Genomic DNA, 24323 nt, shown 5'->3' on the forward strand with positions numbered 1-24323 from the left:
AAGGATAAAGTGAGAATAATGGAGCGTGTGAAAGGCCCTGCCCTGATGAAAGCTACAATTATTACTGAGCAACACAGTGGTTTGATTATTGAAATACATGTTTTTTTTTAAAGTTTTTTATATGCATAGAAAGGTAAAATATATACTATATGCCATATATGTCAAACTCAAGGCCCGCGGGCCAAATCCGGCCCGCGGTGGAATTATCTTTGGTCCGCAAGATAATATCTAATTACTATTAAAGCTGGCCCCAGTAATCGAAGCGCCTATGGCATATGATATGGCTAATGCTGAGTTTATTCAGGTACCAGGTTTTTAGTGTTTATTCGGCAGTCTTGCTCGACAGTCTTCATAAGAAACAGAATTTGTAAAGTGAAACACTTTGTAGTTATAGCAGAGACTGAGACACATGAGAACAGGCTGAAAAAATGGAGGCAACGAAAGCTGCGTTCGCACGCGTCCGACTGATCCGGCCCGCATGAAGCTGCATTTTGCTCAATCCAGCCCGTGACCTAAAATGAGTTTGACACCCCTGCAAGTATATGCTAAGACAGACGTTTGACTGACGCTAAATAATACTGGATGTACCTGTTCCGACTTAACATACAAATCTGACTTAAGGATTGCCTGTACTGGAAATCATCTCTAGATTACTTATAGTACCTAATACAATGTAAAGGCTATGTAAATAGTTGTTAAGCTGTATTGTTTAGGAAATACTGACAAGAAATAAAGTCTGTACATGCTCAAAACAACAAGTGCTGGAGAGAGAACTTACGGGTTTTCCCAACCTGCGGATAAGGAGGGCTGACTGTACATAAAAGTCACTGTATACAACCTTGAGATTCATTTTCTCGTGGGCATACTCAATAAATGTATAATAGAAAAATAACCATAACAGTCAATGAAACACTGCACCAACTTGAGAATTCAACCAGTGTGCAAAAGGCAACAAACTGCAAATACAAAAAGAAAAGAAATAATAATAAATAAGTAAGCAATACATAGAAATGTAGAAGTCTGTAGCACATTATAGGCCCTCTAACTCACAATGTTGTGCCGACCATGTAACCTTCTCTAGAAGCTGCCTAAAATTTCTCTACCGCACAGTCCTCTATTTTTCTAAGCTGTCTAAGAGTCCCTTTAAAGACCCTATTGTATCTGCCTCTACCATCTTCGCTGGCAGTGCGTTCCACGCACCCACAGTGCATTTCAGGAACATGAGATGAGAGTCCTTGAAAGTGAGTCCATAGGTTGTGGGAACATTTCAATGATGGGGTAAATAAAGTTAAGCCCTTTAGTTCAAGAGCCTGATAGTTGAGGGGTAATAACTATTCCAGGTGTATGTCCTGAGGGTCCTGTATCACCTTCCTGATGGCAACAGCAAGAAGCGAGCGTGTCCTGGGTGTTGGTAATCCCTGATGATGCTGCTTTCCTGCAACGTTTCGTATAGATGCGCTCAATGGTGATGAGGGTTTTGCCTGTGATGGACTGGGCTGTATCCATTACTTCTCGGAGGATTTTTCGTTCAAGGAATTTAGTGTTTCCATACCAGTCTGTGATGCAGCCAGTCAATATACTCTCCATTACACATCTTTAGAAGTTTGTCACTGCAGACTCCTAAGGAAGTACCAGGACAGATCCTCCTATATAAAAACACCAGGAATTTAAGGTTGCTGAACATCTCCACTTCTAATCCTTTGATGGAGACTGGCTCATGGACTTCTGGTTTCATAACCTGAAGTCAATAATCAGTTCTTTGGGCTTGCTGACATTGAGTAAGAGGTTGTTATGGCATCACTCAGCCAGATTTTCAGTTTCCCTCCTATATGCTGATTCATCTTCATCTTTGATTCAGCCAATGACAGTAGTGTTGTCAGCAAACTTAAATGTGGCATTGGAGCTGTGCTTAGCCACACAGTCATAAGTGTAAAGCAAATAGAGCAGAGGGCTAAACACCTGTATTAATGGAGGTCACAGAAGAGATGTTGCTAATCCAAACTGACTGGGGACGACAAGTGAGGAAATCAAGGATACAATTTCACAAGGAGGTATTGAGGCCAAGGTCTTGGAGCTTATAGATTAGTTTTGAAGTGATAATGATATTGAATGTCAAGCTGTAGTTGATAAAGAGCATCCTGATATGCATCTTTACTGTCCAGATGCTCCAGCGTTGAGTGAAGAGCCAATGAGATGGCATCTGCTGTGGACCTGTTGCTCCAGTAGGCAAATTGGAGAAGATCCAAGTTGCTTTTCTGCAGGAGTTGATATGTTTCATCACCAACCTCTCAAAATTCTTCACATTGTGGATGTAAGCAGTACTAGGTGATAAGACATTGAGGCAGGTTACCATGTTCTTCTTGAGCACTGGTATAATTGAAGCGGGTGGGTATCTCAGATTGTCGAAGAGAGAGGTTAAAGATCTCAGTGAACACTCCAGCCATTTGATCAGCACAGGTTTTTACTACTTGGCCAGGTACCCTGTCTGGGCTATATGCTTTTCGTGGTTCACCCTCCTGAAAGCTACTTGCACATCGGCCTCAGACTGAAATCACAGGAACGTCAGGTGCTCTGTGAGTTTGTGATGGCAACTATGTGTTTTGATGATTAAAGCAAACATAGAAGGCATTGAAATCATCTGGATGCTAGGCCTTGGTGTTACCCATATTGCTTGACTTAACATTATAAGAAGTGGTAGTATTCAAGCCCTGCCAAAACTCTCGAGCATCCTTCTTTGATTCAAGCTCAGTCCAGAATTGCACTTCACCTGTGAGATGGCTTTCCGGAGATCATACCTGGAACTCTTGTAACTTTCTTTGTCACGAGACTGGAATGCCTCTGATCTGGCCCTTAGCAGATTGTGGATCTCAGGTTCATGACAAAAATGGTGTCTTCATTCAGATCCACAGATGAGTCCTTGAACATAGTCCAGTCCACTGACTCAAAGCAATCCCGTAGCTGCTTTTCTATATCCTGTGACTGCCTCTTTGTTGTCCTTATCTCTGGAGCTTTGCTCTTTATCCTCTGCCTGTGTGAAGGTAGGAGAAGGACAACCAAGTGATCTGATTTACTGAAATGCAGTCTGGGCATGGAACAGTAGGCATTCCTTATCGTAGGATAATGGTGGTCTAGTGTGTTGAGACCTCTGTTGCTTCAGGTTATGTGCTGATGGTAATTGGGCAGGGTTTTCTTCAAACAAGCGCAGTTGAAGTTCTTGACTATGATCTGAAATACATTGGGATGGTCAGTTTCTTATTTGGAGATGGCTTAATGTGCTTGATTATAGACAGCCACTCAATCAGGATTATGGAAAACTCCCTAGGTAAACAGAATGGATAATATTTGACCATTAGGTGTTTAAGGTTGGGGGAACATGAGTTTGATCAAACCACCACATCAGAGCACTGCCGAGTGTTTATCATGAAACACACACCTCCATGTTTTGCCCTTTCCAAATCAACAGTTTGATCCAATTGGTAAATCATGAAGCCTTCGGGTCTGACTACTGTGTCTGGTGTACTGGGGGAATGCCACATCTCTCTCAGATATAGAACACAATCTCTTATTTCCCTCCGATACAGGAATCTTGCTCTCGGGTTCTCAGTTTTGTTCTCCAGCAACTGTACATTTGCTAACAAAATGCTGGATAATGGGGACTTTAACCCTCTGCATTTCAGCTTGGCTTGGAGTTCCCCCCGCCCCACTTTTTTCTAGCCATGGCGATGACCTTTTCTCTACATGCTTTGCAAGTCCTTCAGAAGATTGTGAAATTTGTAGCCACAAAACAACAGATTTCATGGTGTATGTCATTGATACTAAATCTGAATTTGGTAATATTACAAGGAATCAAAAAACCAAATATATCAGATTCTGTTAATGTGAAATATTACTAAAAATTGCTGAAATTATTGGACCAGTAAGATAGGAGCTATGGAGGGAAAAACAGAATTAACCTTTCTTCAGAACTTGACAATCTCACAAAGAATATTGTGTTCTGTAAAGCTATTTTTCTTTTTGCAACTAAGAATATGCTGGTACTAAACTTAACAATGGATAATACATTTCTTTTATTCTGTCTCTAGATCAGCTTGGACAGTTGGAGGATAAAGGAAAAGGTTCCCTACCGTGGTCTGTGTATGGAGTGTACATCCAAGCAGCAGGAGGCCCACTTGCATTTTTCTTTATATTAGTCCTTTTTATAATGAATGTAGGAAGTGTTGCCTTTAACAACTGGTGGCTTAGTTACTGGATCAAGGCAGGAAGTGGGGTAAGAACTGAGGTGGCATTTCATAATGCTGATATATATAAAAAGAAATTTAAATTGACGGTATTAATCATTTTTGCGTAATTTCAACATTATTGTAATTTTTTTAATGAGGTGAATACCTGTGCCAGTTATCCAACATTTACCGAAGGGGTTGAATGGTAGCGTAATACTATTACAGCATCAGTGATCTGGGTTCAATTCTTGTTGTAAGGAGTTTGTACATTCTGTGATCTTTTGGGTTTCCTCCAGGTGCTCTAGTTTCCACCCATGTACCAGACACATGGGCTAGTAGGCCAGTTGGTCACATGAGTGTATTTGGGTGGCATGGGCTCATTAGGCTGGAAGGGCCTGTTACCCTACTGTATCTTTAGGTCCATCAGAGCATGCAACCTATTGAATTGGGGACCATTTACAGGGACCATTGAACCACGTAAACTTAACTGGGATCTGTAACTTTAAGGTCTATTCCTAATGCTGTAATTTGCCTTCATTTCTATTACTTTGTTGCTGGCATTGCAATGGTTTTCATTGCTACTCATTGATGGGCAAATTAAATATTTGAAATACATTTTATAAGAATTGCATAGTTACTTTCAACTTATTAATGTCGAATTGGTCTTTAATTTTGAAGTAGAAGGCGAAAGCTTATTTGCTCCTTGCATCAACCTCAGTTGAATTCAGCTCCTTTCGGTTGGTTTGTTCGTGCCTTGTGCCTTTTAAATTGCTGCCAGATGAATAAGGTTATTTGTCTTTAAATACCAAGTAGCAGTGAATTCTCCTCCCCACCAACATTTAACAAGGTTAAGAATCCCAGTTCATATTAATTGCTTGCATTTATGATATGGTGGTTAATTGGGACAGATCAGGACCACCATATTCTGGCCCAGTTAAGTGGCTGCTCCATTTACCGAAGTTTCATTGAAGTAGTTAAAAGGTATAAAAAGACCAAACTGAGTAACAGTATGTATTTGAGTGAAATACAGAATAAACCAGAACACTACCAATACCTCTACAGTCTTATAAAACTATATTAATTCCTATTATTTATCAACAGAGAAATTTATCTGCCCTGTTCTGTAAAAGAACAAGATCAGCATAATTTCAGATCATGGACTGCCTCACTTCAATGCTTTAGACCAGGGGTTCCCAACCTTTAGCAGAGGGTGGTGAATCTGTGGAATCTATTTCCAAGGATGGCTGTGGAGGCCAAGTCATTGGGTATATTTCAAGTCAAGTCAAGTCAACTTTTATTGTCATTTCGACCATAGCTGCTGGTACAGTGCATAGTAAAAATGAGATAACGTTTTTCAGGTCCATGGTGTTACATGACACGATTAAAAAAACTAGACTGAACTACGTAGTAAAAAAAAAAGTGGTGGTTGATAGATTCTTGGTTAGTCAGGGCGTCAAAGATTACAGGGAGAATGCAGAAGAATGAAGTTGAGAGGCATAATAAATCAGCCATGATGGAATGGTGAAGCAGACTCAGTGGGGTGAAAAGCCTAATTCTGCTCTGATGTGTCTAATATTCAGGTTATAATTTCTATCTGGTTTTTTTCCCCTCCAAGCACATCATACCTTTCTTGAGTATATTAAAATGCACCTGCTGTATGTCTGCCATTGCACCAGTAACTCTTCTGAATTTGGTTACTATTCTATTTATTATTTATCAGCTGCAAATTTTGTATTATGTTTTAAAATTAAAATTAAAATCAAGCAATGCCAATGGTCTTTCAGTGGTATATATTGGTGCTGAGTCAGAGAACCACTAATCACTGCTTCCTAAACCAGTTAAGTATCCATTTGCCTTTTGTACCTCATTCCAACTAAAGAATATGATTCTTTTTTTAAAAATATATGTATTTCCATCCCTCTCCATTGGGTTATCATTTTTCATCATATGACATAGTATTTTATTTCTCTTTAAATCAATCATTCCTCAAAAGTTGCCAACCATTAAATGTATAGTTCTTTTCAATTTCCAGAACAGTCAATTAGTGAATGATGGAACAATTAATAACTAGGACTCTGTGTTATCCATTCATTCAGTTTTATGCCTGGAAGCTGCCTGCTTCTTCTAAGTGAAACAAAATGATGTGATCATCAAGTGGTATAGTCAGCTTAAAGTATTGTAATTTTTCTAGAAGTTACAGAAATGTTTACTCCGGCATCTTCCTTGTAACAGAAATAAAAAATTTCCAAGTTTTCTTATTATGTACTCTTTCTTTCAGAATACATCTGCGACAATAGGGAATAAAACTCATGTGGGTCAAAGCATGAAGGACAATCCACATATGTGTTACTATGCAGGGATCTATGCACTTTCTATGGCAGTAATGCTGATTCTCAAAGCAGTGCGTGGCATTGTATTTGTTAAGGTATGATAACGTGAACTTGAAATATTAAGGTGTAGTACAGTACTTAATCTTTAAATTATTTTCATCTTAATATCAAAAACTCTAACTGCCCTCAGAGTAGCTTCATGATAAACAGTAATGTTATCTTTGGATTATGGTTGTCTTGGTATTCATTGACATAGAACGCTGCAATGTTCCTAGAATGAGATATTGTTCCTCAAAGTTAAATTGGGCCTCATTAAAACAGAGAAAGTTTGGAATGGAATTAAGTGACAGGCAACTGGAAGCTCAGGTCCACTCCTGTGCACTGAATGCAAATGTTCTACAAAGCAATCACCCAACGTGCATTTGGTTTCTCCATTAAGAGAGAGAGATAGATAGATATAGCTAGAGTGCCTAAGACTTGTATTTGTCAACATGGAGTTTGTGAATCTGGTGGGAGTAAAAGATGTTGGGAATAGAGAGGTGGAGAGTCTTGGAAGGGGTGTAGGACAGGTGGCAAAGAAGAAGTGTCACAGGTGCAGACATACCCAGCCCAGAGACACCAGGCAAAGTCATGTGATTCCAAACAATTGGTTTATTGATCATCACAGAATGTGTCTCCGGTGCTTCCCGCTCTCTTCCCTCTACATTCCCCTTTTCCCAGCCATGATTCCCCTCTCCCTGCCCCTTTCCCACTCTCAGTCCACGGTAGAGACTCATATCAGAATCAGGTTTATAATCACTCATCCCACACAAAATGCTGGAGGAATTCAGCAGGCCAGGCAGCATCTATGGAAAGAAGTACAGTCGACGTTTCAGGCTGAGACCCTTCGGTAGGACCGGAGGAAAACATAAGGAGTAGATGTTAAAGGTGGAGGAGAGAAACACAAGGTAGTAGGTGAAACCAGCGGGCGGTGGAGGGGAATGATGTAAATAGCTAGGAAGTTGATTGATGTAAGAGATACAGAACTGGAGAATGGGGAGTCTGATAGGCGGGGATGGAAGGCCATGGAAGAATAAAGGGATGAGGAACACCATAGGGAGATGATGGGCAGGCAAGGAGCTTCTACCATCTCTAACGGGATCCCACCACCAAGCACATCTTTCACTCCTCCCCCCCACCCCCACTTTCTGCTTTCCGTAGGGATCGCTCCTTACGTGACTTCCTTGTCCATTTGTCCCTCCCCACTGACCCCCTCCTGCAAAAGGAACAAGAGCTATATTTGCCCCTTCACCTCCTCCCTCATTACCATTCAGGGCCCGAAACAGTCCTTCTAGGTGAGGAGACTCTTCACCTGTGAGTCTGTTAGGGTCATATACTGTGTCTGGTGCTCCCGGTGTGGCCTCCTGTATATCAGTGAGACCCAAAGTAGATTAGGAGACCACTTCGCCAAGCACCTATGCTGTCCGTCAGAAAAAGTGGGATCTCCCAGTGGGCACCCATTTTAATTCCAGTTCCCATTCCCTTTCTGAAATGTCTATCCGTGGCCTCCTGTACTGTTGTGATGAGGCCACTCTCAAGTTGGAGGAACAACACCTTGTATTCCATCTGGGTAGCCTCCAACCTGATGGCATGAACTTTGATTTCTCGAACATCTGGTAATGACTCTCCCCACCCCTCTCCTTCACCAGTCCCCATCCCCTTTTCCCTCTCTCACTATATCTCCTTGCCTGCCCATCAACTCCCTCTGGTGTTCTTCCCTCCTTGTCTTTCTTCCAGGGCCTTCTATCCCCACCTATCAGACTCCCCCTTCTCCAACCCTGTATTTCTTTCACCAATCAATTTCCCAGCTATTACTTAAACCCTTCCCCTCCTGGTTTCACCCATCACCTTTTTTTTCTCTCCAGTCCTGCCAAAGGGTCTTGGCGTGAAACATTGACTAATTTTTTCCGTAGATGCTGCCTGGCCTGCTGAGTTCCTCCAGCATTTTGTGTCCGTTGCTTGGATTTCCAGCATCTGCAGATTCTCTCTCATTTATCATCACTCATGTATGTCATGAAATTTGTTTTATTTTATGGCAGCAGTACAGTGCAATACATAAAAATACTGCAGTACTGTGCAAAAGTCTTGGGCTTTTAGTTGTATAGAGTCTAGCTGAGCATGTCCTATCTTTTGCATAGACAAAAGAGGCAAACTGGATGGGGTGGCTCTATTGGTGAAAAAAGTGAAATCAAATCCTTAGAAAGAGGTAGAATCGCTTTGGGTAAAGAAACTACAAGGGTAAAAAGACCCTAATGGGGTTTCTATATATGTGTCTGAACAGTAGCCAGGATGTGGAGTACAAATTACAATGGGAGATAGAAAAGATAGAAAATAAAATGTATATTATTTGCTGATAATATGATCTCCCTCCTGGCACTTATCCTTGTAAGCGGAACAAGTGCTACACCTGCCCTTACACTTCCTCCCTCACCACCATTCAGGGCCCCAGACAGTCCTTCCAGGTGAGGCGACACTTCACCTGTGAGTCGGCTGGTGTGGTATACTACGTCCGGTGCTCCCAGTGTGGCCTTTTATATATTGGTGGGACCCGACGCAGACTGGGAGACCATTTTGCTGAGCACCTACGCTCAGCCCGCCAGAAAAAGCAGGATCTCCCAGTGGCCACACATTTTAATTCCATGTCCCATTCCCATTCTGATATGTCTATCCATGGCCTCCTTTACTGTCAAGATGAAGCCACACTCAAGTTGGAGGAACAACACCTTCAATACTGGCTGGGTAGCCTCCAACCTGATGGCATGAACATTGACTTCTCTAACTTCCATTAATGCCCCTCCCCTTCTTACCCCATCCCTGATATATTTAGTTTTTTATCCCCCTTCCCTTTTTTTTCCTTTCTCTCTCTGCCCATCACTCTGCCTGTTCTCCATCTCCCTCTGGTGCTCCCCTCCCCCTTTCTTTCTCCCTAGGCCTCTCATCCCATGACCCTTTCCCTTCTCTAGCTCTGTGTATCTGTGTATCCCTTTTGCCAATCACCTTTCTGGCTCTCAGCTTCACCCCACCCCCTCCGGTCTTCTATCATTTCACATTTTCCCCTCCCCCTCCTACTTTCAAATCTCTTACTATCTTTCCTTTCAGTTAGTTCTGACGAAGGGTCTCGGCCCAAAACGTCGACAGCGCTTCTCCCTATAGATGCTGCCTGGCCTGCTGTGTTCCACCAGTATTTTGTGTGTGTAACTGTATTTTGTAGTGGGGAACATCTGAAACAACTTATGGATACAGTGGAGAAAGAACTAAAAATTATAAAGAAATGGTTTGATACTAACAAATTATCACTGAATCTAAGTAAAACCAAATTCAGAATATTTGGAAACCGTGTACCAAACTCGTATAGTAAACTTAGAATAAATGACGTGGAAATTGATAAGGGATCTGAAACAAAATTTTTAGGAGTGGTAATAGATAACAAATTCAGATGCTAGACCTGAAATGTTAACTGTTTATCTTTCTGTAGATGCTGCTTGACCTGTGAAGTGTTAACTGCATGTTCTGTTTCTTTGGTTTATTGTTCATTTGATCAAAGTCTGGGGTAATATTTTCATGTAGTCACATTGGTCATATTGAAGTCCAAATCCACAGATCTCTTCTGCTGCAATTTTTTTCACTTGAGCTGTTTATAATGCTCTGGGATGCAAGGTGAATAGATCTGGGTGTCAAATTATTTAAATATATCTTTCTGGAAGTAAACAGTGCTTCTGTACATTAGAATTATAAAGTCTAATAGGATCATGAAGATGGATTTGGGTTTATTCTACTGCCATTTGAACTGAGATATACATAGTCAGACAATGTTAAAGAACTGGAAATAGTCTTGAGATGATACAAATATTTGGCTGAAACTAAAACAGATCTCCAGATGAGGTAGGGAACAAGATTACAGTCTGGTTTCTGTTTGTATTGTGGAAAGGAAATTTAGTTGTGACAGTTTTTCACTTTTCAGGCATTTTTATATTTAATTCTATGCAAGTAGTTTTAATATCATAATTTTATTTTTGGTTGGAATTTGATTTTGAGTAGATTCTTTCAATAAGATTGATATCAATAAAATATTTTGTGTTTCGATTTGACATTAGTTAGTAATCAAAATTTATACTATGGCTCACATATCTTAATGAGTTGCAAATAAGATGTATTAAATTTGAAATGAGTGGAAAATACAAGTATCAACTTTGTTCCTATATTATTTTTGAAGGGAACACTTAGAGCTTCTTCCCGCCTTCACGATGAGCTCTTTCGTAAAATCCTCAGGGTCCCCATGAAATTTTTTGACATTACACCCACTGGCCGAATTCTCAATAGATTTTCAAAGGATATGGATGAAGGTAAATCTCTGTTACATTCTGACTTGTACTAGTTTTTTTGTGAAAAGTTTGTTATTTTTTTCTCTATCACATGAAGATTGCCATGAAAATAACATAACAGATGAGTATTTCCTTATTAATTTCTCTACATCAATAATATGTCTTCTTTATTGATTTTGCTTAGTGGACACAAGGCTTCCTTTACAAACAGAAATGTTTATTCAGAACATCATTCTGGTATTTTGCTGCATTGGTGTCATTGGTGCTGTCTTCCCATGGTTTTTGGTTGCAGTTGCCCCTCTTGCCATTCTTTTCATGATTCTCAACCAGGTATCCAGGTAATAACTGTACACTTCCTTCTTCACTTGATAATTGTTTTCTTCTGTTACAATATGTTGATCACACTAATGACATTATATAATAATTTCATGTTTTTTGTTTACTGTTTATATTGATCCAATTGTGCTTGTATCTCTTTTGGTCAGAATAAAGCTATGGGCAGAACTTCAGATTATTTTCATCCAATTCCCATGAAAAGTGTAATTTCTGCCAATGAACATGAGACATCACCAAATATCTTACATCAGTTTTGTCTGAAAATGAGTACATTTAAGATTGTTTCAGTTATTACTAATGCATAAATGCAGTATTAATGCACATTGTATTTATTCTTTCTCTGCTGCTGGAGGTTTACCAGTACAATGACAGTTTTATTTTTGATGAGCAAAATTAATTTTTCAAGATTGCTTTGATGTTAACAATAAAACCATTTCGAAAAGTTGGGGCAGTTAGCATAGTGGAGAGTGTAACACTATTACAGCGCCAACAATCCATGTTCAATTCTGCTGTTGTCTGTAAAGAGTTTGCATGTTCTCCCCATGACCACGAGGGTTTCCTCTGGGAGTTCCAGTTTCCTCCCAGGTTCCAAGGACGTGGATTAGTAGGTTAATTGGTCACATGGGTGTAATTGGCCAGCACAGTCTTAGGACAGAAGGGCCTGTTACCTTGCTGATTCTCTAAATTTAAAAAAAAGTGAGAATTTTTCCCTGTTCTAAGTACTCCTTCCAAATTAAATAATATTATGATGGTCACTAGTTATGCAAATTGCATTTATAGATAATATCTCTTGTTCATGTCCACCATTGTATAATCATTAGAGTAAAAGATGCCCATGAAAGGTGGATTTGATGGGTTTGGGCTTGTATTTACTGATGTTTACAATAAGCAGGGAAACTCATTGAAACCTATCGAATATTGAAAGGCTTGGGTGGAGTGGAAGTGGAGAGGATGTTTCTTATAGTGGGTGAGTCTAGGACGAGAGGAAATAGCCTCAGAAAAGATGGATGTCCATTTAGAACAGAGGAGGAGGATTTTCATGAGCCAGAGGGTGGTGAATCTGTGGAATTCATTGCCTTGGATGGCTATGGAGGCCAGGTCATTGAGTAAATTGAGTGGAGGTTGATAGGTTCTTGATTAGTCAGGACGTCAAAGGATTATGGAAAGAAGGCTGGAGAATGGGTTGAGAGAGATAAATGAGCCATGACAGAATGGCAGAGCAGACTTGAAAGCCTAATTCTGCTCCTACGTTTTATAGTCATGCTCCTAAGAGTGTTCAGAACACACTTTCTGGCTGCACTTTTATCCAAAGCAATGTCACAATAGCAGCAGCCTGGGATCTATACCATTCATTGAGTTACTGGAGCAATTGATTAATCTTGCTGGAGTACAAGTGTTTTCTAGATTCATAATCTAAAGAAATACTGAATGTTTTTCTGTAAAATTGTTCTTGAAGGAGATATGTCATGTCAGTCCTGATTGGAATCCTCATTACTGTCATCCACAGTGACTCACTTTGTGAACCATTTATAACTTTATAACTGCAAAGCCACTGACGTCTAGGTGCTGTTCTGATTTCAAGCCTATTTACCATTATGACCAAATGTGCCTCAAACAAATTGATTGCATACATCACAACATAATGACGGTGTTCGTGGTGTCCTATTTCAATGCATCCCTCCTCCTTGATTTATTTCCCTCTCAACTGCTCCGCTCCTGTGTTAATGATTTAAACTTGTACTATAGTCTCAGATTTTAGAGTATAGTTATAGCATCAGATTTTGTGTATATGTGCTCTAATTCATTTATCTTTATCTGTAACCCTATGCTGTCTAAGGACTTTGTTCTTGGTACTAATTATTTGAGCTGCATGAGTGCCCATTTTGTTTTCAGTTTGGCATGTGTTGCAGATATGTTTGCATCCTAATTCCATCAGCTCTCATATTAGGAAGGGGAGAGACCTATGAAGTAGGAATTGCGTAGAGTAAGCTAGTCATGATCCCTGTAAGCATTACAACAGTTATATCACACCAGCACTGCCAATTTTTACTTCTCCAGTATAACTAATCCATCAAAGATGGTGTGTGTGTGCGCAGCTCAAGGAATTTGTATTGTTCTCAAGACCTCTCCAGTTACAACTTTGAACATTTTCATGAGCATTTTAGTGGCTATTCCCCTTGATGTACAAATTGGCAAGAGTAAGATCAGAATATAAAGAACAAAAGACTTTGTTAGAAAGGATTTGTGAAGAAGCCATTTTCTACCATATGTCTTTGAGAAGCAGTTCTTCTACATACTCTTCTGTGAGGAACAGTGGGAGACCTGTTGTAATACCCCCTTCCTACACAACAATTGCAGAAACTTGTGGATACTCCTCCAACACCATCTGTGGAAGTTGTCGTATGAATTTGTGTGCCAAGTTCTTTTTGGGCTGGTGCTACAGGTATCTATAACATATACTTCAAGTTTTCAAACATTATTATGCTTGGACAGGTACAGACACTTCATTCCAAGAAAGCTGAATATACTTGTCTCTTTACAAGAGAACAGCATATGGAGTGAGTTCATGTATTTTGCCAAGATTGGAAGCTTCCCTGTGCTGCATAGTGTCATTGTAAAGATACTCAATTTCCTGAAAGTTCACCTGATTATGATGCCATACATATAGCATATTGTTAGTTAATTTCTGGCATTCAGGCAGCAAATGATGCATTCCTATTGCAACCGTTCGTCAAAACATCTGTATGGGAGCCTAATGATAATCCTGGTGGTTATCAACAAGAACTTTCCCTTAGCAACCATTTCTTTCATTTTCAGACAAAGCTGAGGTAAATTTTTTTGATGATGTCTTATTTTCAATGACAGTAATTACGCTTAGTTACACCACTGTGAGAAATGTGAGACAGTGGGTCATTAATGTTTCCAAATTGATATTCAGGTTCAGGCTTATTGTCATTCAACCATACAGATGTATAGAGTCAAATGAAACATCGTCCCTCTGGGGCAAAGGTGCAAAGCACTGAACATGTAGTCATGCACAGCACATAGTTACAATCCAGCACAAACAGTCATAAAATTATATTAATACAAGTTCTATGTGGCATGGCCCAAAGATTGACAGGTTGACATAAAGTGCAATGTGCATGTTTGTGTAAGATTGCATAGTGTTACCCGTATTATTATAATGAGAAACAATCATATAAACGCATGAAGCAGCAGCAATTAAAAAAAAGTGATTAATGTGGGATGAGAGTGTCTGTTGAGCTGGGAGGTGGAGGGAGAAGGGCAGCAGGGCATTCAGACAGGGTGTACATGAGTGCTGGGTGGCAGCAGGATGTAGAGAAGTCTAACAGCCTTGGAAAAAATGTTATTACCCAGCCTTACTCTTCTGGTTCTTATGCTGCTGTGGTATCTTCCTCCTGACAATTGGAGGTCAGAGAGATTGTGGGAAGGATGGGAGTGGTCTTTGACAACATTAGAGGCAATTTCTTATGTGCAACTTTGCTATAGTGAGGGCAGAGCCTTACCACCAACTAACCATGGAGTAATATAGGAGGATTAATCCTCTTTTTGGACATAATTCAAATACAGATTAAATTGACTTGAAGTGGTGATGTCATCTTTGCTCAGTGTTGAAATATTCCTGTTTAGGACTACTACGGCTGAAATCCACAGTCACAGCCATTGACTTCAGTAAGCAACATTGATTTTAAGAAGTTTAAAACTCACAAATCTAGGACAGCAGACTCGTGTCACCAATGTAGTTCCCCTTTACATGGAAAGTAAACCTGAATACATTGCGTTAAAATATTAGTCCTGAAATATGTACTACCCTTCAATTACATTTAATTTGAAAATTACATTTCTCTCAACACTGCAGGATATCAACTAATTTCATATAGAAAATTAAGTTCAAACACTTATTATTTTGACAATCTCCTTTTTTGTGTCCAAAGCTTTAATTACCAGATTACATTTATATTAGGCACGATGGACTGTCAACATTCCTCTCTATTCTTGTGGTTGTTTCATGTATAAGAGAGCAATTTCTGTTTCAAGGAGAATCTGAGTTCAGTAATGTTTATGCACCATACAAAATGTCTTGTTTTCTTATGAAGAGAAATTTGGTGTTTACTTAATGTGTGGATGACACTTGGAATACATTGTAAACATGGTATTTGCGAGTTGAGGCAGGTAGACCATGACATGTGAATGTGTGTAGTCAATATTTGGGCTGCAGACCTGTTCAAGAATTATACTTTGTTTTGAAAGTGTATTCAGAGGAATGTAATTGAGAATTTTAAATTGAAAAGATCAAAAAAGGAAGAATATAACTTCATTATGATAGTGATCAGATATTTATAATTATTGCAACTAAACTTCTATAAGCTAATATCACAAAATGCAGAATGAGTTTCATAAGTGGCTGAACATTCTTGATCTGGAATACTTAAGAATTATATGCAGTTTTTGTAGTCCACAGAAAAAATTTAAATGCAATGAACTTGACATGTTTTTTGAATTGTTGAAAATCTCTGCAGGATTTTTATCCGAGAATTAAAGCGTTTGGACAACATCACTCATTCGCCTTTCCTGTCACATGTCACATCCAGTATACAGGGGTTAACCACAATTCATGCTTACAACAAGACAGCAGAATACAGACGCAGGTAAGTAATATCAAAAATAGTGATAGATAGATAGATACTTTATTCATCCCCATGGGGAAATTCAACTTTTTTTCCAATGTCCCATACACTTGTTGTAGCAAAACTAATTACATACAATACTTAACTCAGTAAAAAAAATATGATATGCATCTAAATCACTATCTCAAAAAGCATTAATAATAGCTTTTAAAAAGTTCTTAAGTCCTGGCGGTAGAATTGTAAAGCCTAATGGCATTGGGGAGTATTGACCTCTTCATCCTGTCTGAGGAGCATTGCATCGATAGTAACCTGTCGCTGAAACTGCTTCTCTGCCTCTGGATGGTGCTATGTAGAGGATGTTCAGAGTTATCCATAATTGACCGTAGCCTACTCAGCACCCTTCGCTCAGCTACCGATGTTAAACTCTCCAGTACTTTGCCCACGACAGAGCCCGCCTTCCTTACCAGCTTATTAAGACGTGAGGCATCCCTCTTCTTAATGCTGCCTCCCCAACACGCCACCACAAAGAAGAGGGCGCTCTCCACAACTGACCTATAGAACATCTTCAGCATCTCACTACAGACATTGAATGATGCCAACCTTCTTAGGAAGTACAGTCGACTCTGTGCCTTCCTGCACAAGGCATCTGTGTTGGCAGTCCAGTCTAGCTTCTCGTCTAACTGTACTCCCAGATACTTGTAGGTCTTAACCTGCTCCACACATTCTCCATTAATGATCACTGGCTCCATATGAGGCCTAGGTCTCCTAAAGTCCACCACCATCTCCTTGGTCTTGGTGATATTGAGACGCAGGTAGTTTGAGTTGCACCATATCACAAAGTCCTGTATCAGTTTCCTATACTCCTCCTCCTGTCCATTCCTGACACACCCCACTATGGCCGTGTCATCAGTGAACTTCTGCACATGGCAGGACTCCGAGTTATATTGGAAGTCTGATGTGTACAGGGTGAACAGGACCGGAGAGAGTACGGTTCCCTGCGGCGCCCCTGTGCTGCTTACCACCGTGTCAGACCTACAGTCTCCCACCGCACATACACATTAGTGTATTGTAAACGAGGAATAACATACCATGTAAGGTACAGCAAGTAGCTAGCTTACTTAATATACCAGTTGAACCTTTTGTCCCAGCAAGCTATATACAGTACATCCTGAATTATAAATGCTATATGTTTAAAAATCTGATTCATATGTGTATTAGTGATTAAATGGCATACCTACTGCTGTTTGGGTAAACTGAATTAGTGTGTTTTTTTTTCAGGTACCAGGAGCTGTTAGATGCTAATCAGGCTCCATTCTTCCTGTTCACTTGTGCAATGCGTTGGCTTGCCGTGAGACTGGACATAGTCAGTATTGTTCTTATTGGGACAACTGCAGGAATGATAGTTTTAATGCATGGTCATATTCCTCCAGCTTATGCAGGACTTGCAATTTCTTACGCTGTCCAGGTTTGTAATAGTCAATGAAATTGTCTTAATAGTTACCATTCGTTGGTACATGAATTGAATTCTTTAATAGTTTGAATTTTGATTTTGTTTGTTTTATATCAGAGTAATTAATTGTACAACAAAAGATCATTCATTAGCCATCATAGTTTATTTAAAGGTACAAGTAGAATTTTGTCCTTTTTTCAATTACCATATTTTTCTTGCAGCTGACTGGTTTATTTCAGTTTACTGTCCGACTCGCTTCTGAGACTGAGGCTAGATTCACTTCTGTGGAAAGGATTCATCACTACGTAAAGGTATGAATAAATTTGCTACTCTAACAATTTCAAATTTCTGCAACTTTTTGCTAGAGCTTTATACAGCTGTGGTTAGGCTGCATCTGGGGTCTCTGTGGCCCTACGCTGGTTGGGATTGACCGTGGATGTTGCGTGCCAGCTGTCTACGTGATATGCAAGCAAGCCAGGCAGTACAATAGCGAGAGCAAGCTGTTGTCCACGCAGCAGGCTCCCGCTCTCCACGTAGCTCATGAATCCAAAGGAACGGCAGAGACCAATACAGTTTGGCAGTGGCGACGTCCCAGGAGTTGCCAATCAGCATTGAACTCCATGTAGGCTGCCTGAGGGACTCCAGCTCTGGGTTTACTCCTAAAGCTTTCCCCGTGAATGGGTATCGACGCAAGGCAGCAGAGGTTTAAGGCCAGTCTTCCTTCGAGATGACCTGCCCATTCAGCTGATGAACATCATCTGCCCAAAGCAACTGGCTTTATGGCACCAGTAACTTACCTTTACTCTTTCTCCTGTAAGTAGAAACAGTTCCATCGGGCTTAGCAGCTAAACTTCCGGTGAAGATTTACGAGAATGTTGCCTGGACTGGGGAGCATGCCTTATGAGAATAGGTTGAGTGGACGCCTTGGAGCGACGGAGGATGAGAGGTGACCTGATAGAGGTGTACAAGATAATGAGTGGCTTTGATCATGTGGATAGTCAGAGGCTTTTTCCCCAGGGCTGAAATGGCTAGCACGAGTAAGTTTTTCATGCAGAGTGATGGAATACAGAGTGATTCATGCGTGCAATGGGCTGCCAGCGGTGGTGGTGGAGGCAGAAACAATAGGGTCTTTTAAGAGACTCCTGGATGGCTACATGGAGCTTAGAAAAATAGAGGGTTATGGGTAAAGCTTAGGTAGTTCTAAGGTAGAGACATGTTTGGCACAGCTTTGTGGGCCAAAGGGCCTATATTGTGCTGTAGGTTTTCTATGTTTCTATGAAGGGCAGGAGTTGTACATGATTTTCAGAGGCTATTTGAGGCGCACGCTATTGAGATCATTTAGTAGATAGTAGGAGCTTATCCTCACTACCTCTCCCCAGCTATGACAATCTTCAGGAATCCGCAGCTGGAATATTGCATATAGTTCTGGTCACCCCATTATAGGAAGGATGTCAAGGGTTTAGAGAGGGTACAGAAGAGGTTTACCAGGATGTTGCCTGGATTAGGGGGCATATGCTGTAATGAGAGGTTGGACAAACTTGGGTTGTTTTCTCTGCAGCAGCGGAGGCTGAGGGGAGATCTGATAGAAACATATGATTATGAGAGGCAGGGATAGAGTAGATAGACAATATCTTCTTCTTAGGGATGAAATGTCTAATACCAGCGGGCATGCACTTAAGGTGAGAGGGGGTAATTTAAAAGGAGAAGTGAGGGGCAAGTTTTTTTAAAGTGTTGAATGCCTGGAATGCACTGCCTGGGGTGGTGATAGAGGCAAAAACATTAGAAACTTGTAAGAGCTGTTTAGATAGATACATGAGGAAAACGTAAGGATATGGACATTGTGTGTAGGCAGGAGAGATTACTTTAATTAGCCTTTAATTGGTTCAGCACAAAATGGTGGGCCAAATGGATAGGTCCTGTGCTGTACTGTTCTATAACACTTTTGGGGTTGGACATATTGGAAACATTTTTGGAAAATAGGGTATACAGCTTGTAAATGTGTGTCAGTGCATGCTTACTCTTTTCAGTTGTAAGCCATAAAAGGACCTAGAACGGGTTGATGTTTAAATAACTGTTAACTTTATGAGACTCTTTCAAAATGTTAAGTTCATTCATCAATAGCAGATTGTCTCCATCAAGGGTTGAAACTCAACAGAGATCTAGTTAAAGGAGGAAAATCCTTCGCAGAGATTGGATAATGTAGCAGACCGGATGAGATGTCGATTGTAGCATAGTTGAAAATTTTCTGTCAAACCTTATGGATGAATCCTTTTCCCTTTTCCATGTTAACTAAGCTGTAAATGAAGACCTATGATGGCTTTAAAAGAATGCGCCGTATTTGTTTTTATTTTTACTTAGCTTTATTTCTAGCTTGCATCAAGCAAAAGAAAGAGAAAACAAGTATGCTTGCTTATTTTCACAACTGAAACACGTCTTCAGATTTGCAATTGGTAGATTTCAATTGGTGCAGCACAATTGTGTGTGTGTGTGTATATATAAATGTGTATGTGTGTGTCCCTTGAAAGTGCAAGTTTCCAAGGCTCTTGGGATATCGTTTTCCTGAAATTGAGTGATATATGCATATCACATTATAGAAATAATATGTGGCAATAGAAATCTTAATTTTTCTTTGGGTTTGTTCCATATAAATTATGCTCATAGTGGTGAATGAGCAAATATGCATTTAAAAAATTTTAAATGTGATATTTTTAAACATATTTCTTCATCAGAATTACTGACTGCCTAACCTAATTCTTTTCTCGTGTTTTCTATATGTCACAATAGTAAATATGAATGGTTAATATATATGAATAAGAGATGTATGAATGTGTAATATTACACTGATAACAAGTTTAACACATTTGCTAGTTTTGTTTATATTAAGATTTATAATTTATTTTCTCTTCTGAAGCAATTGTGACAATCTGTCACTAACATTGCAGTCCAATTTCTAACTGTCCACTCCATGTTACAGTTGGGATGAGGTACAAAATACCTGAGATTCCTCTCCTAATAAACTTAAAATTAACTTGATATCTTTCTACGAAGCTATGCTCTCCCTATATGTTAGAAACCTAACTTTGTTAACTTTCTATTAGGTTCTGGAATTGGAAGCTTCAGCTCATGTTAAGGATAAAACTCCTCCTGCTGACTGGCCTCAGCATGGACAAATAACATTTGCAAATGTTGAGATGAGATATCGTGAGAATCTACCTCTGGTATTAAAGAAAGTGTCCTTCACTATTAAACCTCAAGAAAAAATTGGTATTGTGGGGAGAACTGGATCAGGTAAGAAATGTGTTGCTACTTGATGTAAAATCAAGTGTAGGTTTTTCACTGAACGAGCTTGCTTTGATCAGAAAAGCAGCTTTTTAAAAAGTCTCTGGTGGAAGTGGAATAGCAGCTTGATTTGGTTTAAATCTGTTACCATCCTATAAAACTGGGTTTGTATTAAACTCATTTTTTGTTTTGGCAGGAAAGTCATCACTGGGAATAGCACTGTTCCGATTAGTTGAACTCTCGGGTGGTTCAATAATCATTGATGGGGTGAACATTACTGAAATTGGTTTGGCTGATCTTCGCAGCAAACTATCCATTATTCCACAAGACCCAGTTTTGTTCACTGGTACTGTGAGGTGAGCCCTGTTCATTTTCAGCATGCAATTCATTTATACATAATTATATCTTAATTCCTGCAGAGATTTGATAATTTAACATATCCGTGTATCACAGAACCATAATACTAATGAATGTTAGCGTATATAGTGCCAATGAAAAGTATTCACCCACCACCCCCCCCCGGAAGTTTTCATGTTGTATTGTTTTACAACATTGAATCACAGTGGATTTAATTTGGCTTTTTTGGCACTGATCACAGAAAAGACTCTTCTGTCAAAGTGAAAACAAATTTCTATAAATTGGTCCAAATTTATTAAACAAAAAATTGATTGCATGATTATTCACCCTTTTCAAGTTAGTATTTAGTAGATGCAGCTTTGGCAGCAATTGCAGCCTTGAGTCTATGTGGATAGGTCTCTATCAGCTTTGCACACCTGGACACTGCAATTTTTCCCCATTCTTCTCTACAAAACTGCTCAAGCTCTGTCAGATTGCATAGGGATTGTGAATGAACAGCCATTTTCAAGTTCAGCCACAAACTCTCAATTGGATTGAGGTCTGGACTCTAACTTGGCCACTCCAGGACATTAACTTTGTTGTTTTTAAGCCATTACTGTGTAGCTTTGGCTTTATGCTTGTGGTCATTGTCTTGCTGGAAAACAAATCTCCCAAGTCGCAGTTCTCTTGCAGACTGCATCAGGCTTTCCTCCAGGATCTCCTTGCATTTTGCTGTATTCATTTTACCGTCTACCTTCACAAGCCTTCCAGGGCCTGCTGTAGTAAAGCATCCCCACAGCATGATGCAGCCACCACCATGCTTCACAGTGTGTTTTTAAAATAATGTACGGCATTTGGCTTACAAATGGCCAAAAAGCTCAATTTTGGTTTCGTCAGACCATAAAACCACCTTCCAGCTATCTTGAGAATCTCCCACATGCCTTCTGGCAAACTCTAGCCAAGACTTCACATGGAGTTTTTTCCAACAGAGGCTTTCTCTTTGCCATTCTCTCATAAAGCTGCAACTGGTGAAGCACCCAGGCAACAGCTATTGTGTACTTAGCCTCTCCCATCTCGGTCACTAAAGCTTGTACCTCCTGCAGAGTTGTCATAGGTCTCTTGGTGCCCCCCCCCCCTTCACTAGTCCCCCTCTTGCACAGTCACTCAATTTTTGAGGACAGCTTGCTTTCGGCAGATTTACAGCTGTGCCAATTCTTTCAATTTCTTGATATACTTAACTGTACTGCAAGGGATATTTAGTGACTTGGAAATTTTCTTGTATCCATCTCCTGACTTGTGCTTTGCAATAACCTTTACATGGGGTTGCTTGGAGTGTTCTTTTGTCTTTATGGTGTAGTTTTTGCCAGGATACTGACTCACCAACAGTTGGATCTTCCAGATACCTGTATTTTTTTACTACAGTCAATTGAAATACCTTGACTGCACACAGGTGATCTCCATTTAACTAATTATGTGACTAATAAAATCAATTGGCTGCACCAGTGATGATTTGGTGTGTCATATTAAAGAGGGTAAATACTAAAGCAATCAATTAATTTGTGTTTTATATTTTCAATTAATTTAGATCACCTTGTAGAAACCTGTTTTCACTTTGACATGAAAGAGTCTTTTCCTGTTGATCATTGTCAAAAACAGCCAGATTAAATCCATTGATTCAATGTTGTAAAACAATAAAACATGAAAACTTCTAAGGGGAGGCGGTGAATACTTTTTATAGGTGCTGTATTTTACTAATTCAGTAAATTTATTTGGAAATCAAATAAACTACAGATGCTGGAAAAGAAATAAAAACACAGACTGCTGGAAAATTTAGGAAGAAGAGGAACAGTTTATGTTTTAGGCTGTGGACATTCTGCCAAAAGATTCTCTGGCCTGAAATGTAAACCACTCTTAGACAGGTGCTGTTTAACCTGCTGAATTTTTCCAGGCTTATATGGAACTTGAAGTTGTATGAAACTGTGTGAACTGCCAGTTTTTAGAAAGAGCCACATCACTTTAAAATGAGGATAAATTAGTAAGGTAGTAAAAAGAAAAGTTATACCGTCCATTCATCTTTTTCTACACACTAACATCCTTTTCTAAACAAAAATAGTCTGTACAGTGAAGGAGAGCCATGTTAACCTGACATTTGAATGGAAGTGGGGTAGGGAAGTCCTTTGGATAATTAGTTTTAAAACAAAAATACAGTCAACATTGACTTTTAAGAAATGAAATGTGAGCATTTTGTATCCAATCCAATTAAGTATATGTTTATATTTATGTTAAGTTTAAAATATTGAGAAATATTTCTCAATATTTTAACATAATATAAATATTTGATGCCCAGCTCGTTTGGTGCATTTTAAAAATACCACTGCCAAGAACTTCATGTAAGTTCTCTTTAACGGCAGTATATAGAGTGCACTCGTTCTACAGGCTTCCACTTGAAAAGTAATGTCTGGCCAGGAGAAAACTGGCCCTTTTTTTTTATTGCTTCACACTGCAAGGGGAATAGACAATAGACAGTAGGTGCAGGAATAGGCCATTCGGCCCTTCTAGCCAGCACCGCCATTCACTGTGATCATGGCTGATCATACACAGTCAGTACCCCGTTCCTGCCCTCTCCCCATATCCCTTGACCCCGCTATCTATGAGCTCTATCTAACTCTCTCTTGAAAGCATCCAGAGACTTGGCCTCCACTGCCTTCTGGGGCAAAGCATTCCACATATCCACCACTCTCTGGGTGAAAAAGTTTTTCCACATCTCTGTTCTAAATAGCCTACCCCTTATTCTTAAACTGTGGCCTCTAGTTCTGGACTCACCCATCAGCGGGAACATGCTTCCTGCCTTCAGCGTGTCCAATCCCTTAATAATCTTATATGTTTCAATCAGATCCCCTCTTATTCTTCTAAATTCCAGTGTATACAAGCCCAGTCGCTCTAATCTTTCAACATATGACAGTCCCGCCATTCCGGGAATTAACCTTGTGAACCTACGCTGCACTCCCTCAAAAGCAAGAATGTTCTTCCTCAAATTTGAAGATCAAAACTGCATACAATACTCCAGGTGGGGTCTCACCAGGGCCCTGTACAGCTGCAAAAGGACCTCTTTACTCCTATACTCAATTCCTCTTGTTATAAAGGCCAGCATGCCATTAGCTTTCTTCACTGCCTACTGTACCTGCATGCTTGCTTTCATTGACTGATGTACAAGAACACCTAGATCTCGTTGTACTTCCCCTTTTCCTAACTTGACTCCATTTAGATAGTAATCTGCCTTCCTGTTCTTGCCACCGGTGGATAACCTCACATTTATCCACATTAAACTGCATCTGCCATACATTTGCCCACTCACCTAGCCT

At 39.8% G+C, this 24323-nt stretch overlaps 1 protein-coding gene across 2 annotated transcripts in view; it reads left to right on the forward strand.

Moving 5' to 3' along the window:
* abcc5 (ATP-binding cassette, sub-family C (CFTR/MRP), member 5) overlaps positions 1-24323 on the forward strand; it is a 123110-nt gene that overhangs the window by 87745 nt on the left and 11042 nt on the right. For both annotated transcript variants that reach the window (XR_012098393.1, XM_073041261.1), the window contains exons 18-26: positions 4083-4267; positions 6499-6645; positions 10803-10932; positions 11096-11249; positions 15789-15917; positions 17175-17361; positions 17568-17657; positions 20445-20634; positions 20822-20981. Coding sequence is in view for 1 of the 2 variants with exons in the window: in XM_073041261.1 (XP_072897362.1) it covers positions 4083-4267; positions 6499-6645; positions 10803-10932; positions 11096-11249; positions 15789-15917; positions 17175-17361; positions 17568-17657; positions 20445-20634; positions 20822-20981 (1372 nt within the window). In the remaining variant the exon portion in view is untranslated. The remainder of the gene's footprint in view (positions 1-4082; positions 4268-6498; positions 6646-10802; positions 10933-11095; positions 11250-15788; positions 15918-17174; positions 17362-17567; positions 17658-20444; positions 20635-20821; positions 20982-24323) is intronic.

Source organism: Hemitrygon akajei, chromosome 3 (genome assembly GCF_048418815.1).
Source record: "Hemitrygon akajei chromosome 3, sHemAka1.3, whole genome shotgun sequence".
Lineage (NCBI taxonomy): Eukaryota > Metazoa > Chordata > Chondrichthyes > Myliobatiformes > Dasyatidae > Hemitrygon > Hemitrygon akajei.